At 33.9% G+C, this 16,703-nt stretch overlaps 2 protein-coding genes across 2 annotated transcripts in view; one reads left to right on the top strand and one right to left on the bottom strand.

Annotated features, from left to right (window-relative positions):
* The window catches only part of DHX36 (DEAH-box helicase 36), a 59,025-nt gene that overhangs the window by 9,468 nt on the left and 32,854 nt on the right, over positions 1-16,703 (bottom strand). Inside the window, exons 10-20 of the mRNA XM_060149588.1 lie at positions 15,749-15,889; positions 15,369-15,471; positions 14,902-14,989; positions 12,192-12,247; positions 10,650-10,714; positions 9,783-9,926; positions 7,418-7,535; positions 6,318-6,416; positions 1,509-1,682; positions 1,274-1,360; positions 264-347 (exon numbers count right to left, since the gene is read on the bottom strand). Of these exons, the coding sequence (XP_060005571.1) occupies positions 264-347; positions 1,274-1,360; positions 1,509-1,682; positions 6,318-6,416; positions 7,418-7,535; positions 9,783-9,926; positions 10,650-10,714; positions 12,192-12,247; positions 14,902-14,989; positions 15,369-15,471; positions 15,749-15,889 (1,159 nt within the window). The remainder of the gene's footprint in view (positions 1-263; positions 348-1,273; positions 1,361-1,508; positions 1,683-6,317; positions 6,417-7,417; positions 7,536-9,782; positions 9,927-10,649; positions 10,715-12,191; positions 12,248-14,901; positions 14,990-15,368; positions 15,472-15,748; positions 15,890-16,703) is intronic.
* Positions 1-16,703, top strand: part of ARHGEF26 (Rho guanine nucleotide exchange factor 26) — a 215,432-nt gene that overhangs the window by 171,521 nt on the left and 27,208 nt on the right. The window contains exon 16 of the mRNA XM_060149589.1: positions 11,535-11,584. Within this exon, the coding sequence (XP_060005572.1) occupies positions 11,535-11,584 (50 nt within the window). The remainder of the gene's footprint in view (positions 1-11,534; positions 11,585-16,703) is intronic.

Raw genomic sequence — 16,703 nt, 5'->3', positions numbered from 1 at the left:
GTGTTTTCCTGCTAAACTTTGGGCTCATTTTTTTTCTTAGCCATTAGTTTTTTGTTTATTATGCTATACATCTTTTTTTGTTTTGATGCAGTTGATGTAATAAAGATTCCTTTTATGATTCTGTATAATGATTCAACTTCATAAGACACACTCACACAAAAGTTAAGCAAAAACTTAACTTTTTGCTATAGATTTGACTACACAAAATACATATAAGTCCCTAACCTAACATATGAGAAGCACTTCAAAACATTCACCATTACCTGCAGTGTGTTTGAAGACAGAAAATATTCCCAGCAATAGTCTTTTTCATATCTGAAACCACGTTGTCTAGCTGCTTCCCAGCCCTATGAAGAAAAGTATTGATATTGTTCCCCAAAGCAAAGACTGCTTACCAGTTTGTCTTTATTTTGGTAATAATTTTACTTTCTACTGATATTTCATTTTCTTGTAAAAAATTCAAAGAATTTCCAAATTAACAAACTAAAAAAACATAAACTCCCCATGATCCTAGTTGTTAAGAGATAACCAAAACTGAATTTGCAGACCTTTCTTTACACAAAAAAGAGCAAGTTATATAGTAACATACTGTGCATTTTACATAAAATAGCATCATTCTGTACATGACTGTATTAATCAAAATGAGCACTCTGTTGAACAAATTTCAATGCTATTATATATTTTCAACTTCAAAAATATATTGTTTTACTTTGCTTTAAGCTAGAGAAGGAGGGAAGATGGGAAAAAAGAAAATACTGAATGAGCTCAAAAGGATAAACTTTCCCATAATAGGTAGTACAAAACTGAGACTAGAACTACAGTAAAAAGATGCTGTCTCTATACACCAAATTACATTTAAATGTTGCAAAGATGGATGATAAATGTTTATCCTCGGATAAGCTTGTCTATAAGAGAAAAAGTCTCTTTATCCTGAATAGTGTACATGACTATCATGCTCTATCAAAAATGTTAAATCTGAATACATGCATAGTTTACTAATGAAAAGGGACCTTCTGTCATAAATGTAAGACAAAGATACAAAAGAATAATAGCAAATAAAATTTTAAAATAAATTGTTCACTTGTTCTATTGTTATCAAAACACAAATATAGACTTTTTTCCAAAAGGGTAAATGTAATGAGCTATCACAAAATTGAAAAATGATGTACAATTTTTTTTCCAAATGTTCACCTAATTTTAGGCATTCTCACTTAGCAGTTTATTCCTGATAACTATAATACAGATTTTTAAAATTTAAAGATATTCCTTTTACCTCAAATGCATTCACAACTGTCAGGTGATCACTTTTAGTATCCTTTGCCAATTCCTTTCTTCTTGCATCTGCGACCTTTTCTTTTCCCTTAAAACAGATGAAGGCAACTTAAATTGCTCTGATGGTATATAACAGAGAATGGCATTCTAATAAAAAGCCAATGAAAAATCTATCTAAGAAAACAACTACCCTATGTATCTAAAAATACCTGGGCTTTTACTTGTATCTTTCTTACCAGTGGAATCACAAAGGGATCTCTGAAGCTAAGACTAGCAGCAATGGTGAGCACCGGGTCGAGGCAACAGAACAGAGCTCCAAAAAGAATCATTTTTCCAATGTGTGGCTCAACTGGTAATCGTGCTAAGTGGACTCCAAGAGATGTCAATTCTTCTTGTTTATCCAAAGCGTTCTGTAAAGTAAGAGTTTATGTTTAAAACACATTGTAAGCACCACATTTTAGTTTGTTTAAGAAAAATATAATAGGCCACTCTTAAGTCCAAATGCCCTAATATTGTTCAGCTTTAGTTCTCTTCATCAAAACATAAGTCTGCAACATAAATTTTGAGGTCAGCAAAGGTTAGAAACTTACTTAAACAGAAACAACTTGGCTTTACTATAAATGGTGGAAGAGAAATGAGAGAAATAACAGACCAGTAAGTCTTCAAATAAAATCACCCAGTAAAGTACAAGAGTTGTAGGAGAAATAAAAAAATGAGACACTATTACATATTTGGAATATAGAATGCATAGCCCCTAGATTCTAGTACTTTAGGAGACATGGGACAGGAGAGCAAGAGATAAAATATTTATCTAGAACCCCCCACAACGGGGTGACTTCTGCTCTGATTACCTAGGTAATTTGATCCAATCATCCTACTGAGCACAGATGGAAAAGCTGCTTGAAGACTGAGGAGTTACAAAAGAATTACAAAAATCACAAGTCCAGGATTAGGGGAGGGACAGAAGTCCAAGGAAGTGAACCCAACATTGGGGCATCTTTTCCCAGAAGAAGCAACATAAATCCTCTCTGGAAGAAATTACCATCACCCCAAGCTCCAAGTTTTTATCTACAAAGACCTCTGTAAATACAATGTCTAGTACACATTCAAAATAACAAGATTTGAACAACAACAAAAATAATAAAAAATATAACTCAACTGCCCACCTCCCCTCACTGGCAACCAACCACTAGTTTGTTATGGGGTGGGAGAGTGGGAGGTACAAACTACTGGGTGTAGAACAGACTACGAGGATGTGTTGTACAACATGGGGAATATAGCCAATATTTTGTAATAACTGTAAATGGAGTGTAACCTTTAAAAACTGTATAAAAATGTAAAAATTTAAATTAAAAACCAGAACAAAAATAACTCAAATGTCTCATTAGACAAAGATCTCTACTAAACATTTATGGAGGAAATAACCTCAGTCTTATAAAAACTCTTTCAGTGAATAGGAAAAAAACAAAACAAAACCTCTCCACTTGTTTTCTGAGCCTAGCATAATCTTGGTACCAACTTGACAAGGGACATCTGGAAAAAGGAAAACTAAATAATCTTACGCATGAGAAACTCAAAATAAAATAATGGCATACTGAATCCCAGCAAGATAGGTTTGTTTCTGGAATGAAAGTTGGTTTAACAATTGAAAAATCAATGTAATTCAATATATTACAAATTTAACATAAAAAAACAGCATAATTGTATAATCTCATTAGAGGCAGAAAAGGTATTTGATAAAATCCATTATCCATGCATGATAAAAATCTCTTAGTAAATTAAGAATAGAAACTTCCTTAATTTGATAGTTTCCACCAAAAATCTTCAAAAAACATGCTCAACGAATTTTTGACAGGTTTTCCTTCGAGAATAAGAACATAAGAGTGCACACTATCATAACACTTCTGCTCAACATTGTACTAAGGATCCTGGATGACAGCTGGAAAGGAATAAATAAAATTGCAATTATTTATAGATGTGACTGTGTACTCAAAAATCTACATATAGTTATCAGAGTAAGTGGGTTTCATAGCATTGATGAATGCAAGGTCAACATTCAAAACCAATTTGATTTCTGTATATCAGACTCACAAGAAAATGAAAAATTTTGAAGTCTGAATATAATCCAGAAATACTACAAACCAGATATAAATCTTTTAAAAAGTTCTATAATACACAGAAAACGCTGAAACACCAAGAGATTAAATAACTAAATCAATGGGACAGATCATGTTCTTGTTTGGTAAGACTCAATATTATAATTAAGGCAGTGTGACACCAGCTCAAGATAGAAATATACACCAACAGAATAAAGGAGAGCCTACAAACGGACAAATAAATCCATAGACACCTGATCTATGACTATGGCTGCAGAACAAAGAGGAAAAGGATGAACTTTTCTATAAATGGTTTCGGTCAACTGCTCTACATATCTAAAAACTTTGATTCCTACCTCACCTACACACACACACACACACACACACACACACACACACACACACACACACACACACACACACACACACACACACACACAATCCACTGCAGATGGATTATATAGCTAAGTGTGAAAAAGAAAACAAAGTTAAAACAATATATCGTCATGACTCCAGGGTAGAGAAAAACTTACTAAAGGACAAAAAGCAGTAACAATAAAGAAAAAGACTGATACATTTGACCACATTAAAATTAGGAATTTCAGTTTCTCAAACCACTGTTAGAAAGTGAAAAGGTAAAAATACAGACATGTGCAATACACAGCTGACAAAAGTCTCAGATCAAGAGTACACAAAGAATATATAATGACCTCCTACAATGTAATAGAAAAACAGGCATCAATAATTTATAAATGACACTATCCAAATGGGCAATAAGCATAAAAAGCTGCCTACAAATTCAACAGCAGTCATGGTAATGCAAACTAAAGCCACAAAACTACTACATACCTATCAACATGCTTAGAATAAAAGACTACAGGTTGGTGATGCTATAGAGCTGAGAATGCTCACCTACCACTGACACTGGTAGGAGTGTAAGTAGTTTGACAACTTTGGGAAATGGTTGGGCATTACCTACCGAAGTTAATCATACACATACGTTATGACTCAGTGAATTCACTCAAGTGTACACCCATGAGAAATACTTAAACACGTGCACCAAGAAACAATAAATATTGAAGAACAGTCATACCAGCACTATATGTAACTGCCTCAAATTGGAAATAACAAAAATGCCTTTCAGTAGTCATATAATAAAATATGGTAAAGAAATGAAAATGAATGAACTATAGCTGAAAGCAATAATGCACATGAATCTCACAATGTTTCAGTGAAAGAATACAGAACCCCATTCCCCCTTGCAAAAAAAAAAAAAAAAAACCACATCCTGTGTGAGTTCATGTAAAGTTCGCAAAAGGCCAAGTTAAACTGAGCTCTTTAAAGATGTATACTGGTATGGTAAAACCATCAAGAAAAACAAGCAAGAGACCACCATTAAAGTCATGATAGAGGTTATTTTTGAGCCTGAGAGTAGAGTAATTGGGCGAGGGTAGGAAGTTGGTTTTTAGGATACTGGAAATGTTCTTAACTTCTTGACATGAATAAAAATAAGAGTGCTCACTTTGTGATAAACCATTAAGCTGGACATTTTTGTTTTACTCTTTTACCCTGGATGGGCATGCTGTATTGCACAATAAGAAGTTTTTTTTCAAAATGTAGGCTTCAGACCCTACTGTTGGCAAGGATTTTCCAAGCCTTTTCACAATTTCGTTGCCTACAAATGGCTAAGTAAAGACTGGTTCTTAAATTCAGTTGGGAGAGGAAGTCATCCCACTCTGGCTTCAGACTCCAGCCGCCCTCTGGTTGTCTGTCTCTACCACAAATAATACGTTGATTCTCTGATCACCCCGTAGCCCTCTACTGCTGTTCTATTCGATAAAAGTCTGGAGGGGAAGAGAGGTCAGGAGTAAAACCGCACTGCTCCCTAAAATACCAGTAACCTCACTAAATCTAATCCAAATTCCAACAAAGATGGTCAGATAAGTTACAATGCTTTTCATTTAAACAACTTAATACTCACATTAAGAGCTTATTTTTACATGGACCAAATTCTCAAATTTATCTACATGGATGGGCACAAATAAAATTGAAATACGTAAAATACATCTTCAGCATCCTCTAGCCCAGTACTAACCAACAGAACTTGCAGCATTGACAGAAATGTCTATTTCTGCACTGATTATGTGGTAGCCACTAGCCATATGTGCCTACTGAACATCTAAAATGTGCAAGTGTGACCAAGATATTGAATTTGTAATTTAATTCAAAATTTAAATTTAAACAGTCACCTGTGGCTAGTGGCTACTGTGTTGGAACGCACAGCTCTATTCTTTCTCTCCACTTTGGGTATTAACTCACTCACTAATTCTCTCCAGTCCTGTGCCGCTTCTCAACATGGTCTCATGAAGGGATGGCTACCAACTAAGTGGTCACTTGACTAAGACACTGAAACTAGTTCCTCAAAACACTGACTTCATAAAAGAATCTAAGGGAAAAAGCTGTAAGAATAAAATGATAGGTAGGGGGATAGGATATTTTGGAGAAAAGCCACCTGCTAGTATTCCTTCAAAAATAGAAGAGCTGCCTTTATAAAATGTTCACACTGTTATTAAGTTACCTGGATTTGACAAAAGCTCTAAAAACATTATGGTAATCAGAAAGAGTAGAATAAAGCAACCAAATTCATTTCTAGAATACAAATGAAGAGGACCAGTAATTGAAAGATTTCAAAATTTTATGTAATTTGAAATCAGGCCTATAATGAAAAAACTTGTGTGGAAAGAGCCCAGTATAAGAAAACTCACAAAGGTATCATTTTATAACTTTCTAATTTATATTTCATATTCCAAGCTGAATAGCCAAAAAGTGAATCAATCTGGCACTGCACATTCATTGGCCTACCTTGCCACAATGAAAGTAAATTTTATAATTAGCTGGATTACTTACTTTAACACTCTAAGTTAGAATTTTTTTAAAAATCAAACTTACCAGTTCCATCAGGTGTTTTATGGAAAGTAACACTGCTTCATTCGATGGTGGATCCATTAGCCTACTCAGAAAGCAAGCAATTCCACCTAGCCTTAAAATCTGGGGAGAGACAAATATAATTAAACATATATCATATATTGACATAACAGTTTAATCCTGCCTGTGTCACTGACTCAAAATAAAGCATCAAACCTATACACGATTTTCAAGTTAGTTATTTTACCAGAATAAGTAAAAATTATATTTGTGATTCTATAAAAACATGTTTAAAGGCCAACATACTACTTTCTAACACCCACCAACTCTATTAATGAGAAAAGTAGCTGGTTAAAATCTCAACAAACAAGTTGATTACCAATTACCTACAAAATAAGGCAGCTAATTTTATCAAAATACATTAAGATGCTGAAAAAATGGTAAGTAGTCTAGAATGAGGGATCTTAAGACATAACAACAGTAGCTAACAATTACTGGACACTTACTATGTGCCAGGCACTGTTCTAAGAATTTTATATGAAGTTAATTTAAATAACTTGCCCAATATAACAGAACCAGCTTGCCACAGGATGATGTGGGATTCAAACCCAGGTAGTCTGGCTCCAGAGCAGTATGTAATTTAAAACTGTTTAGTCAATAACTGATCAAAGCTTTAAAAAATATAATTTACAGTTGACCTTTTTTGAACTGCATGGGTCCACTTACACACCAATTTTTTTTCAATAAATATAGTACTTGCATTTTTATTTTACAGATTTTTAAATTAACTAAGCGTGGGGAAAGGTTTGTGTTCAATCAGAGGTCACAATATGTAGAATCAAAAGAACTAGGGTTTGAGTCCTGATTCTACCCAAACTGTTTCAACTAACCACCCTTGGGTGAGTCATTTATCAATTCCTTTGTTTTTGAGGCAGAAAAGGCAGCAAGTGGATTTTTGGCAACCCTAATCCCCACGCTGTTCAAGGATCAATCGTACTAACACACAGAGAAAAACAAATGCACGGTAAAAATTCTTTCTGGCAGATTAGTATACTACTTTCCTCTATAAAAGATGCTGAAAACTAGAACCCTATTTACTTTCTTAACTCTCCCAGCTAATTTACCTTTATTTGTAAACAAAGTTCTTCCAAAGGCGTTCTCAAAATTTCTGGCAGTTGATAGTCATCTAGAAGGCTTGCTCTAAGACCATTATACAGATGATAGCAATGACCAGGTTGAACTCTTAAAAAAAAGGGGCGGGGGGTGTATTATCAGTGACTTTTTAGAACTCCAGAGAAAAGACTAGGCAGGGGAAGTAGTCAATATTTCTTTCAAGCCACACCATAACTAATTATTATTTCATTTTTATTAATCACATATTCCTTCTCCCCACCTGTTTTGAATAAGCTTAAATCCATTAACCCTAAGTCCTAGTTCTAAAAGATACAGGATTGCCTCCCCCTACCAATAATTTGGTTCCCTGTTTCTATCTTACAGATTCCAGACTTCTATTCACAATAACAGCAGTATACGTAGGTTAATCTCTTTGGGCCTTGTGAGCATTTTATGTAACAAATCCCGGTATTATGTTAACCTGTCTATATTATTTTAAAAGCTTTTAGGTATGTGCTATTTATTGAGTTCTCAGAGGGATGTTAGAAATGGTTATTGTTTGCACCTAGTGACCTTAATGATACTATTCTTTGTACAATGTTAAGGACAGATATGAAGAGGTTAATGAATTCATTCATCTTCAAGCAGAATAAAATATTTCTGTAGGCGCTTGCTGTTAAAGGAGGGGGAGGCCCTTTCCTATAGGAATAAATTATAAAAATCTTACCTATTTCTGTCATGAGTCTACCAAGACCCATTATCTAGTATATTACATGTCTGCAGAAACTAAAAGTAAGAGGGTCTCCACTGAGGACCACGTAGTTAATATAGTTTGCTCTGGCCTCCAACATAATTATCAATCTAATTAGCTTTGCTAAAGGAATTTATATCTAGAGAGTCCACAAGGGACTATTTTCCATTTGAATTAAACACTGTGTGTGTATATATACATATATACGTATAACCGAAATCAGTTTGCTGTACACCAGAAAATAACACACCACTGTAAACCAACTGTACTTCAATTAGGAAAAAAAACCACTGTAATTCCACAGTTAACCTTCACCAGGATAGTGGGGATGAAGAATTAGATAAAATGTAATACTTCATTTACTCTATTTCCATAATTGTTCTCATGGATCAAATCTAAGGCCTAGTGTGCCTAGTGTGTTTACTATTCATTTATAAAAGTGTGCCAAAACCCATTCACCACAGTGAATACTTTTTGAATCAGTATCCAGTAATGACAGGTCTGCATGGGAAAACTCTAATCCTGCTAGGTCCCCAATCAAGGTATGCCCTGGTTAACTGATTAGAAGGTACACTTCGTGAATTAAGCCGTGACTATGCTCAACAGCACCAAATGCATAATCTAATAAACTACCTGGAAGTCAAGTTATACTGGGATAATCAGCAAAGATCATAGCAAGTGAGTCAGAGCTTTAAAGATATAGTACAAACTTAAAGGACTGATAAAATGGTCTGTAAAATTTTCTTTCAACTCTCCTTTCTTTACTTAAAGCAGTATTTGAAGATTAATAGGAATCTTTTTATTCTACGTGTAAGAGGCAAAATAAAAACTCTCTTCTAAAACTCCAGACATGATTCTACTACTCATATGAGTAAGACTGTAAAAATACTGTGAAGTATGCATTACAACAAATAATAAGTGCAATTATTTGTGTTAAAGGCAAATCTTTTCTCCTACCATTAAAACAGAGGTATTTCTATTTCTTCTGTTATCACCACATCAGTGGGGAAAAGGTATTTTCCCTGTGCTTTCATCGGTAACTGGTAGTGAAAACCCAGCACAGCTGTGAAGTATACTCATGAGGAGCACAGACTGTGGAGCCAGACTGCCTGGCTTCAAATCCTGGCTCTGCTACTTACAAAACTGTGTGACTTTGGATAGATGACTTAAGTTCTTTGTACCTTAATTTCTTTACCCTTAAAATAGAGATAATAACCTACACTTCATAGCATTGTGGTAAGGATTAAGCAAGTTAATGTATATAAAGTATCCATGAGATGATCTGACATTCAAATATTATTAATAGCTATCATTATTAGTAATATATGCTTTTTAAAAAGAAACACAATTATAAGTAATATAGCTAATAACATAAAGAATATTAATTTTAATTAAGCAGACTGAGGAATGAGAGGTAGAAATATCATAAAATAGAAAACTTGGTAGGATAGTTTTTCCAAAGCAACTATGATTAAAACAACTTTCCCATTTAAAAACGTGCTGCAGTTAGTTTTAAAAAATATGAAAGGTAACTGTCCTAAATAAATATTTTTAAATGCCACCAACACATTTTGCTACACAAAATTTTTTTGTTTTTAAGGCTTCATTCAAAGGTCCCATCTTACCTTCCAGCTCGACCTTTCCTTTGTTTAGCATTAGCTTTACTAACCCACTCAGCAGACATTGTACTGATGTTGTTCTGTGTGTCAAAGTGTGTCTCCTTTATTTTTCCTCCATCTATTACATAAACTACATCATCTATGGTAATGCTGTTTAGAAAATAAATATTTAAAAAATGTTAAAAACACATGAAGAATACATTAACCGATAATAGGCCTACAAACAGGGATTTTAAAGCATTTTTTATTAAATCAATTTGATTTTTAGCAGTTCTGGATTTTCACCACTCCTCCCAGTTACCAACATAAGGGGGATCAAGCACCAAATCACAGGCAGCATCAGCAGCTTCAGTGGCAGCACATAGGGCCAATCTTACAGATCATGTGCTAAATTCTTATTTGCCTACAGCCAAACTTCACAACTTGCCTGAGGACTTTTGTACCTAGCTTTATGAGCCCTCCAGTTCCATGATTTAATATCAGTTTCCACAGAACAATCTGTTCCAGCTACCATACTGGTATAGTAGTACCTCCAAGGGAATACAATATATTTTAAATGCTGTATATAACTAATTACCAAACTACCGAACAATTCTACTCCCAACCAGAAAAACTGACCTCAGTCCCCATGCTTCTTTAGGAAAGCGTTAAAACAACCACTTAATAGGCTATTTCTAAAGAGGCTAGAACATTAGTATACGCTGAAAAAAACCCCACGAAACCTATGTTCACTACCGTAACTAAATTAAAATAGTTTTACTTTTAAGAAATTACAAAGTATTTTGTAGAAGAAAAAGATTAAAGTATGTTGTTAATTTATGGGGCTCAAAACTAATGTAATCATCAGTAGTTGGTAATTAAAACAATTTTTACCTAGTCTCTGCAATGTTGGTAGCAATTACTATTTTCCGAACACCAGGAGGGGTTCTTTTAAATACCTGTAAGAATAAATACATCAAAATCCCAAAAGTAAACTAATTTCTGATACATCATTCTTGCAAATAGAGGCATTACTTCAGGTACTGTTCATTTTTAGCAATTCTGTGTTCACTGACATATGCACCTAATATTTATAGATATATTTATACGGTATACATCATCTTCAATACCAGAGAATTCTTTTGGTAAACCAAACTGAATCTCCCACAGATGTCAGAACCTTACCACAAACAAGATTTCAATGAAATGTGATAATTTAAATATAGAGATAATTTGAATTTATAGATATTTAAGTAGTATATAAATTACTAATAATATTTAAATATGATAATTTAAAATTTGTTTTTTAAACAAATGCTGGAGAGTATAAACGTCTTATTGTACATCAAACTTTTAAGGAAGAGGGACAGAAGTTTAAAGATAAGAATTATGAATTATCCAAAAGTATAAAGGTAAGATCACCAACCAACCAGGCAGATGCCCAATCATCAGAATGAACGTCAGCTGGCTGTGCCACCGTATACTAGCTTTTTGACTGGATTTAAAAAAAAAAATCCCCTTCACATAGCGAATCCTACAATGTCATGATGGCAAGTACCACCTTGGGTGAAAAGCAAAAAAATGCATAAACTTATCCCCTCGTTTATAAAAATGATAATCAATAAAGAAAATGTTGTTTGCCAGTCTAGTCACATATTCTCTAAGAAAGGAATAAATAATTTACAGTGAGGGTGTCAGAGATGGCAGTACCTCCACACTGGATACAATTTTGTCCAATCTTTGGAATCAAAAGTTCTCTTTCCTCTTCTCTTCCCTCAGGTATGCACTCTGTATCTAATCCAGCTGGCTGAGCCTTACTCAGGACTAAGGTACCAGCAGAAAGGATATTAAAAAGCTCTCAATAAAAAATGTCATGATATTTTCTTACAAAGAGTGGAAAAATGGATCCATCTCATTCTACCAGGAACTGCAAACAATAGAAAATCACCTTGCCTTTGAGAAAGCAGTGTTCATTCTAACTAGAGAAATCCCTGCATCTGACAGAGCCAAAACATCCAAAACCATAATAATACATTATTGAAATCTCATGCCTGCAAATGTACTAATTCTGTTAAATCAAAATTTCAAATATCAAGCTGTACATGTCGATTATTAATTTCTAGGTTGAGTTATTTTTATTGGTATTCACATACCTTTTTCTTTTATTCAGGAAACCCAAACAAGTTCTTGGTAAAACCAATCTTTAATAGTTTCCCTAATGCTGACAAAACTAATTTGATTTGTGGATTAGCCTCTCTTATTCAACTTTTTGTGCAATCATTCCCTGAAGACTTATTTGCAAAGGTTCTCAAAGAAGTATTTTTTTATATGGATTACTATTTGAAAATGTGCATTAAAAAAATAAAAGAAAATAAAACCTACAATAAGCAGTCCTTAAAGCCTGCCGCAGTTTGAAAGATAAATTTAACAACATACCTGTGTCTGGTTAACTGTAGGCATCAGTGAATGTAAGGGTATAATAAGAAACCTGTCTGAAAATTAAAAAGAAAATTAAACTTTAGGACAAATACTTGCAGAAAAGCTCCATCAAAAAATATGGAACAGCGACTTCCCTGGTGGCGCAGTGGTTAAGAATCCGCCCGCCAATGCAGGGCACATGGGTTTGAGCCCTGGTCTGGGAAGATCCCACATGCCGTGGAGCAACTAAGCCCGTGCACCACAACTACTGAGCCTGCGCTCTAGAGCCTGTGAGCCACAACTACTGAAGCCTGCGCACCTAGAGCCTGTGCTCTGCAACAAGAGAAGCCACCGCAACGAGAAGCCCGCATACCGCAAGGAAGAGTAGCCCCTGCTCTCCGCAACTAGAGAAAGCCCACGCGCGATACGAAGACCCAACGCAGCCAATAAATAAATTTATTAAAAAATATATATATGGAACAATGAATTCAGATGCTAAGCCACCTGATAATCAGACCAACTTTATTCTTTTTATGTTCTTGTTAATATTTTTTTGTTAATTCTAAATTCCTAAAGAATGCTTAAAAAAGTTGGACGCTCTCTTTTCAAATTATATTAAAAAAATCATTAACTCCATTCCCACCACTAACTGAAGACCAAAGGTTTTGCTTAATATGGATGAATATGTTTGTAGACTTTGGGTAATCCTACTTTAATCATACAAAGAATAAATTTTTAAAGCAAATTACTTACTAAATTTCCATGTCCTACTTAAAAATAATTGAATAGCACTGGTTAAATGTAATACATTCCAAAAGTGACCCACATTAAAAAAAAAATTGTTAGGAATATAAGAAGTTTTAACTTTCAAAATGAAGTTGCTCAAGCCCATTCATGATTATTAGCCAATAGACAGAAAGTTTGATGTAATACAGTAATGGGAAGGATAGAATGTTAAGGAAGCAAGGGTAAATTTCAGTTAGATATAGTTACCAAAGTGCAACCTGACTTACATCTCCAGCAAGAGTGTCCAAATGACCCCTATATAGCTGTATTTCCCCCAGATAAAGAACTGTTGTTATTCAAAGGAGACATGGTGCTCCCCCATAGACTCTCTATGACCCCTCTGAACTTAAAAAGCAGTAAAATGCTGTCAAACAATTGGTATTGCTAAAAAAGAATGCTCTTAATTACTTGTCTCTGTGACATGATATGAAATACATCAACTCTAAATACTTAACTCGAATTGAACCAAGCCTTCAGATATAACTTCCAGTTTGCAAGGGAACAGAGGTAAGAGAGGATCAAATGAAATGATACCGTAAAGATTCAGACAGTTCCAGAATGTTGCAGACCTAGTCTTTTCCACTATGGGTAAAGTAAGGAGAGGATGGGAGTGATGTTCTAGAACTACAGTAAACAATCTATCAGTCTGACTTTTTCTATAGTCTGAGCAAGCTAGCTGTGAAAGACACTTTAGGGGAAAAAAAATGGGAAAATCTGATTATAGATGATTATCAGATGATAACGATTAGGTATGTTAAATTTTTGAAAGATTTCCTTTAAAAGAAATTAAGCTGGTGGTGGAAGTATAAATTAATACCTCCATCCTTGAGAATAATTCAATTAGAAAGTTAATCAAGTCAATTATAATAATGTATGTTACACCCTTTCCCCCACTCCCCCCAAAATGATCTTCCCTGCATTTTTCTAGAAAAATATATACACATCTATATTTTTAAAAACGAAAAGTAGATCATACAATAGTGTTTATGACGGGGGAAGGAGAGGCCAAAATTGGAAGGTTCAGCCAAAAAAGTATTCCAATTGTTTAGAGAGGAATCATGGTGATCAGATAAAAATATTTTTCCGGCTAGAGAATAAATAATTCTAATTATAAATAATTTTAAATTATTAATAAATTTTAAATTATTAATAATTACAAATAATTTTAATTATAGAGAATCCTTGAGGGCATTACCATGATGGGATTTAACAAAGAATAAAAAATATTTTAGCCAATAAAATTAGATCAAGATATTTTTTAGTGTTCTGTAAAAATAAAATGTATCAAAAGCACTTCAACAGAGTAAGGTTAGGAAGTATATTCAGAACTATAAAATAGTAAATAGAATTTGCTTTGCTAAAGTTAATGACGACTCCTGAAAAAGCTTTAACTGAATTTCATAGGAGAAAAATGTTCCCATGCATTTCTCTAAGATGTAAACATGCTGTTAAACAATCAGAATCACCTAAGGACTTTTTTTTTTAATTCAGATGTTCAGGTCACATTCTAATATTCTGAGATGTGGGTATCTGCATTTTAATGAAGTGCCATGGGTGACTCTGCTGTATAGGCAGCTGAGAAATAGTGGACTAACGGATAAATTCAAACTTCTGCCCAACTAAATGCAGAAGTGAGTGAAAAACAAAAACTTCAAAGCTAACATCTTAACTTTATGAACTCAATTTTATTAGGCAAATTTAGGAAGAGAGGAAAAATAGTCTCACCATAACACTAAATAAGGAACTTCACTACATACCTACCATCTTCATCTCTGACGTAGAATTTCCAAGAAAAAAAAAAAAAAAGAAAAAAGTAAGATCCAACTTTTGAAAAAACCCAACCTGGACTAAGACCACCAAGCTCAAATGAAAGAAAATAACCAGGCTACATATGATTCAAGTACCACTCTTGGAATTACAATAAAATGCATTTCTATAATACCTGATTTAAACATCACTTGTGACATCAAGAGATCATGTAAAGTGCTGATATTGTCCCAACCTGGTAGAAAGACCAATATTGCACCATCCTATATGGAGGGGAAAGAACCATTACAAAGGATCACATAACAAAATACACTAAGTACAATTCTGTGCACAATTAAGTCTTCATTAAAATTATACTAGCTCAAGATAACTTTAGTTACCAATTATAACTACAGAACATAAGTTCACTTTTTAAAAATAGGATTTATAATCCAGACATTTCACTTGTTTAGTCTTTTCTTCCAACAGGTCAAATGCCTAAATCTTTCGTATTTTGAAATTCCTATTTCTGGTGTCAAAAGCCATTTCTTCTATAGGTTATTATTTTTTTTTATAGCATTTAAGAAAATTTTTTTCATGGCCTTGATACAAAAATAAAATTGAAATTATATTTCAATTTTGAAACTTAAAAACAAAACTAACCTCTTCTTCCAAAACAATGTATCGAATAAGGGCAGCAATCAAATTCAGATCAACTTTATCATCATCCATCATTCCTATAACATCTATAGTGCTTGGAGAATACCTGTCAAAGTCAAATAGAAAGCCATGAAATACTTGATAGTTTCCTGAAGTTTAACTTGCTATAAAATCTTATAATTAACTCAATCTGCAAATGGGAAAACATAATCAATAAATAGGAAAGAATTACTGGGATTATGATAGTGTTTACAAGTCAAATCAGTATTCAGCTAGAATGAGACTTGCAATGCTATCCTTAAATGCGTACGAAATCAAGACAATCCTGCTTTTTGTTTTAGTCATTTAGCCACCGTGTTCACTTTCAAACAAAACAGACTTACCTTTTTCGCAATTCCCTTACATAACCTGGCCAGCGTTCTTTATAGATTGCTTCTTTTTCTTCTTTTTCTTGTCTATTTACATGCCCTTGCATGAAACCCCTCTTAAACTGGGATCTGTGTTCTTTTTGTTCTGGAACATATCTAAAATAAAAACATTCTTAAATAGCTTCACTTTTTTGAAACTCTGGTTTTAGCTAATATTCAATATCTCTATTTTACATTTAGGATTTTAAAAAGAAACTTTAAAGAACATCTTCACTATCCTTTCTAGTGAATGCCAGTTAAACATAAATTTACTGCCAAGTATTAACATATAAAATGACATTTTAGATAAAAATCATTCTTCTCTATCAAAGCATATAAACTTCTAGATCATCTTCAGCAATAAAAATTTAAAAATAACTAGAGTAACTTCCATCTTTAAGTTTGAATTTGCTTTTAAATCAAAAGTTAACATTAATGTAAGTCTAAAATAAGTTAATGATTGCCTAGAAGACTCAGATTTTGAATATAGGAGGTTTCCAAACCTGAGTGCACATAAGAATCCCCTGGGGAGTTTGTAAAATAGACTCCTATATCCTATATTGTGATTTGGATTCAGTAGGTCTGGCTGGGGTCTGCTAATCCAGGAATTTTAATTAGTGCCCCAGGAGATTCAGACAGTGTAGAGATCTACAGACCCATGCTTGAGAACTACTTAGTTCTGCTCAGTCTCACAGACATAGTAACAGCAGAGCGAGAATCAGCATTCCAATCTCTTACGTGTCAGTCCAGTGCTATGCTTTGACTCCACCATGCTGCAGTGACTGCTAAAAACAGAGGGCACATCTGCCCAAGAATGTCACCTACCATAAGTGGGTTCTCAGAGGCATGGGAGTAGAGAGGGACAAAGAAAAATGAACCTACACTTTAACCCCAAAGCCCCTCAGAGTTCACCTGGAGGAGAGCATCTAGA

This window comes from Lagenorhynchus albirostris, chromosome 5, assembly GCF_949774975.1.
Source record: "Lagenorhynchus albirostris chromosome 5, mLagAlb1.1, whole genome shotgun sequence".
Classification (NCBI taxonomy): domain Eukaryota; kingdom Metazoa; phylum Chordata; class Mammalia; order Artiodactyla; family Delphinidae; genus Lagenorhynchus; species Lagenorhynchus albirostris.
This window is presented reverse-complemented; position numbering and strand designations above follow the sequence as displayed.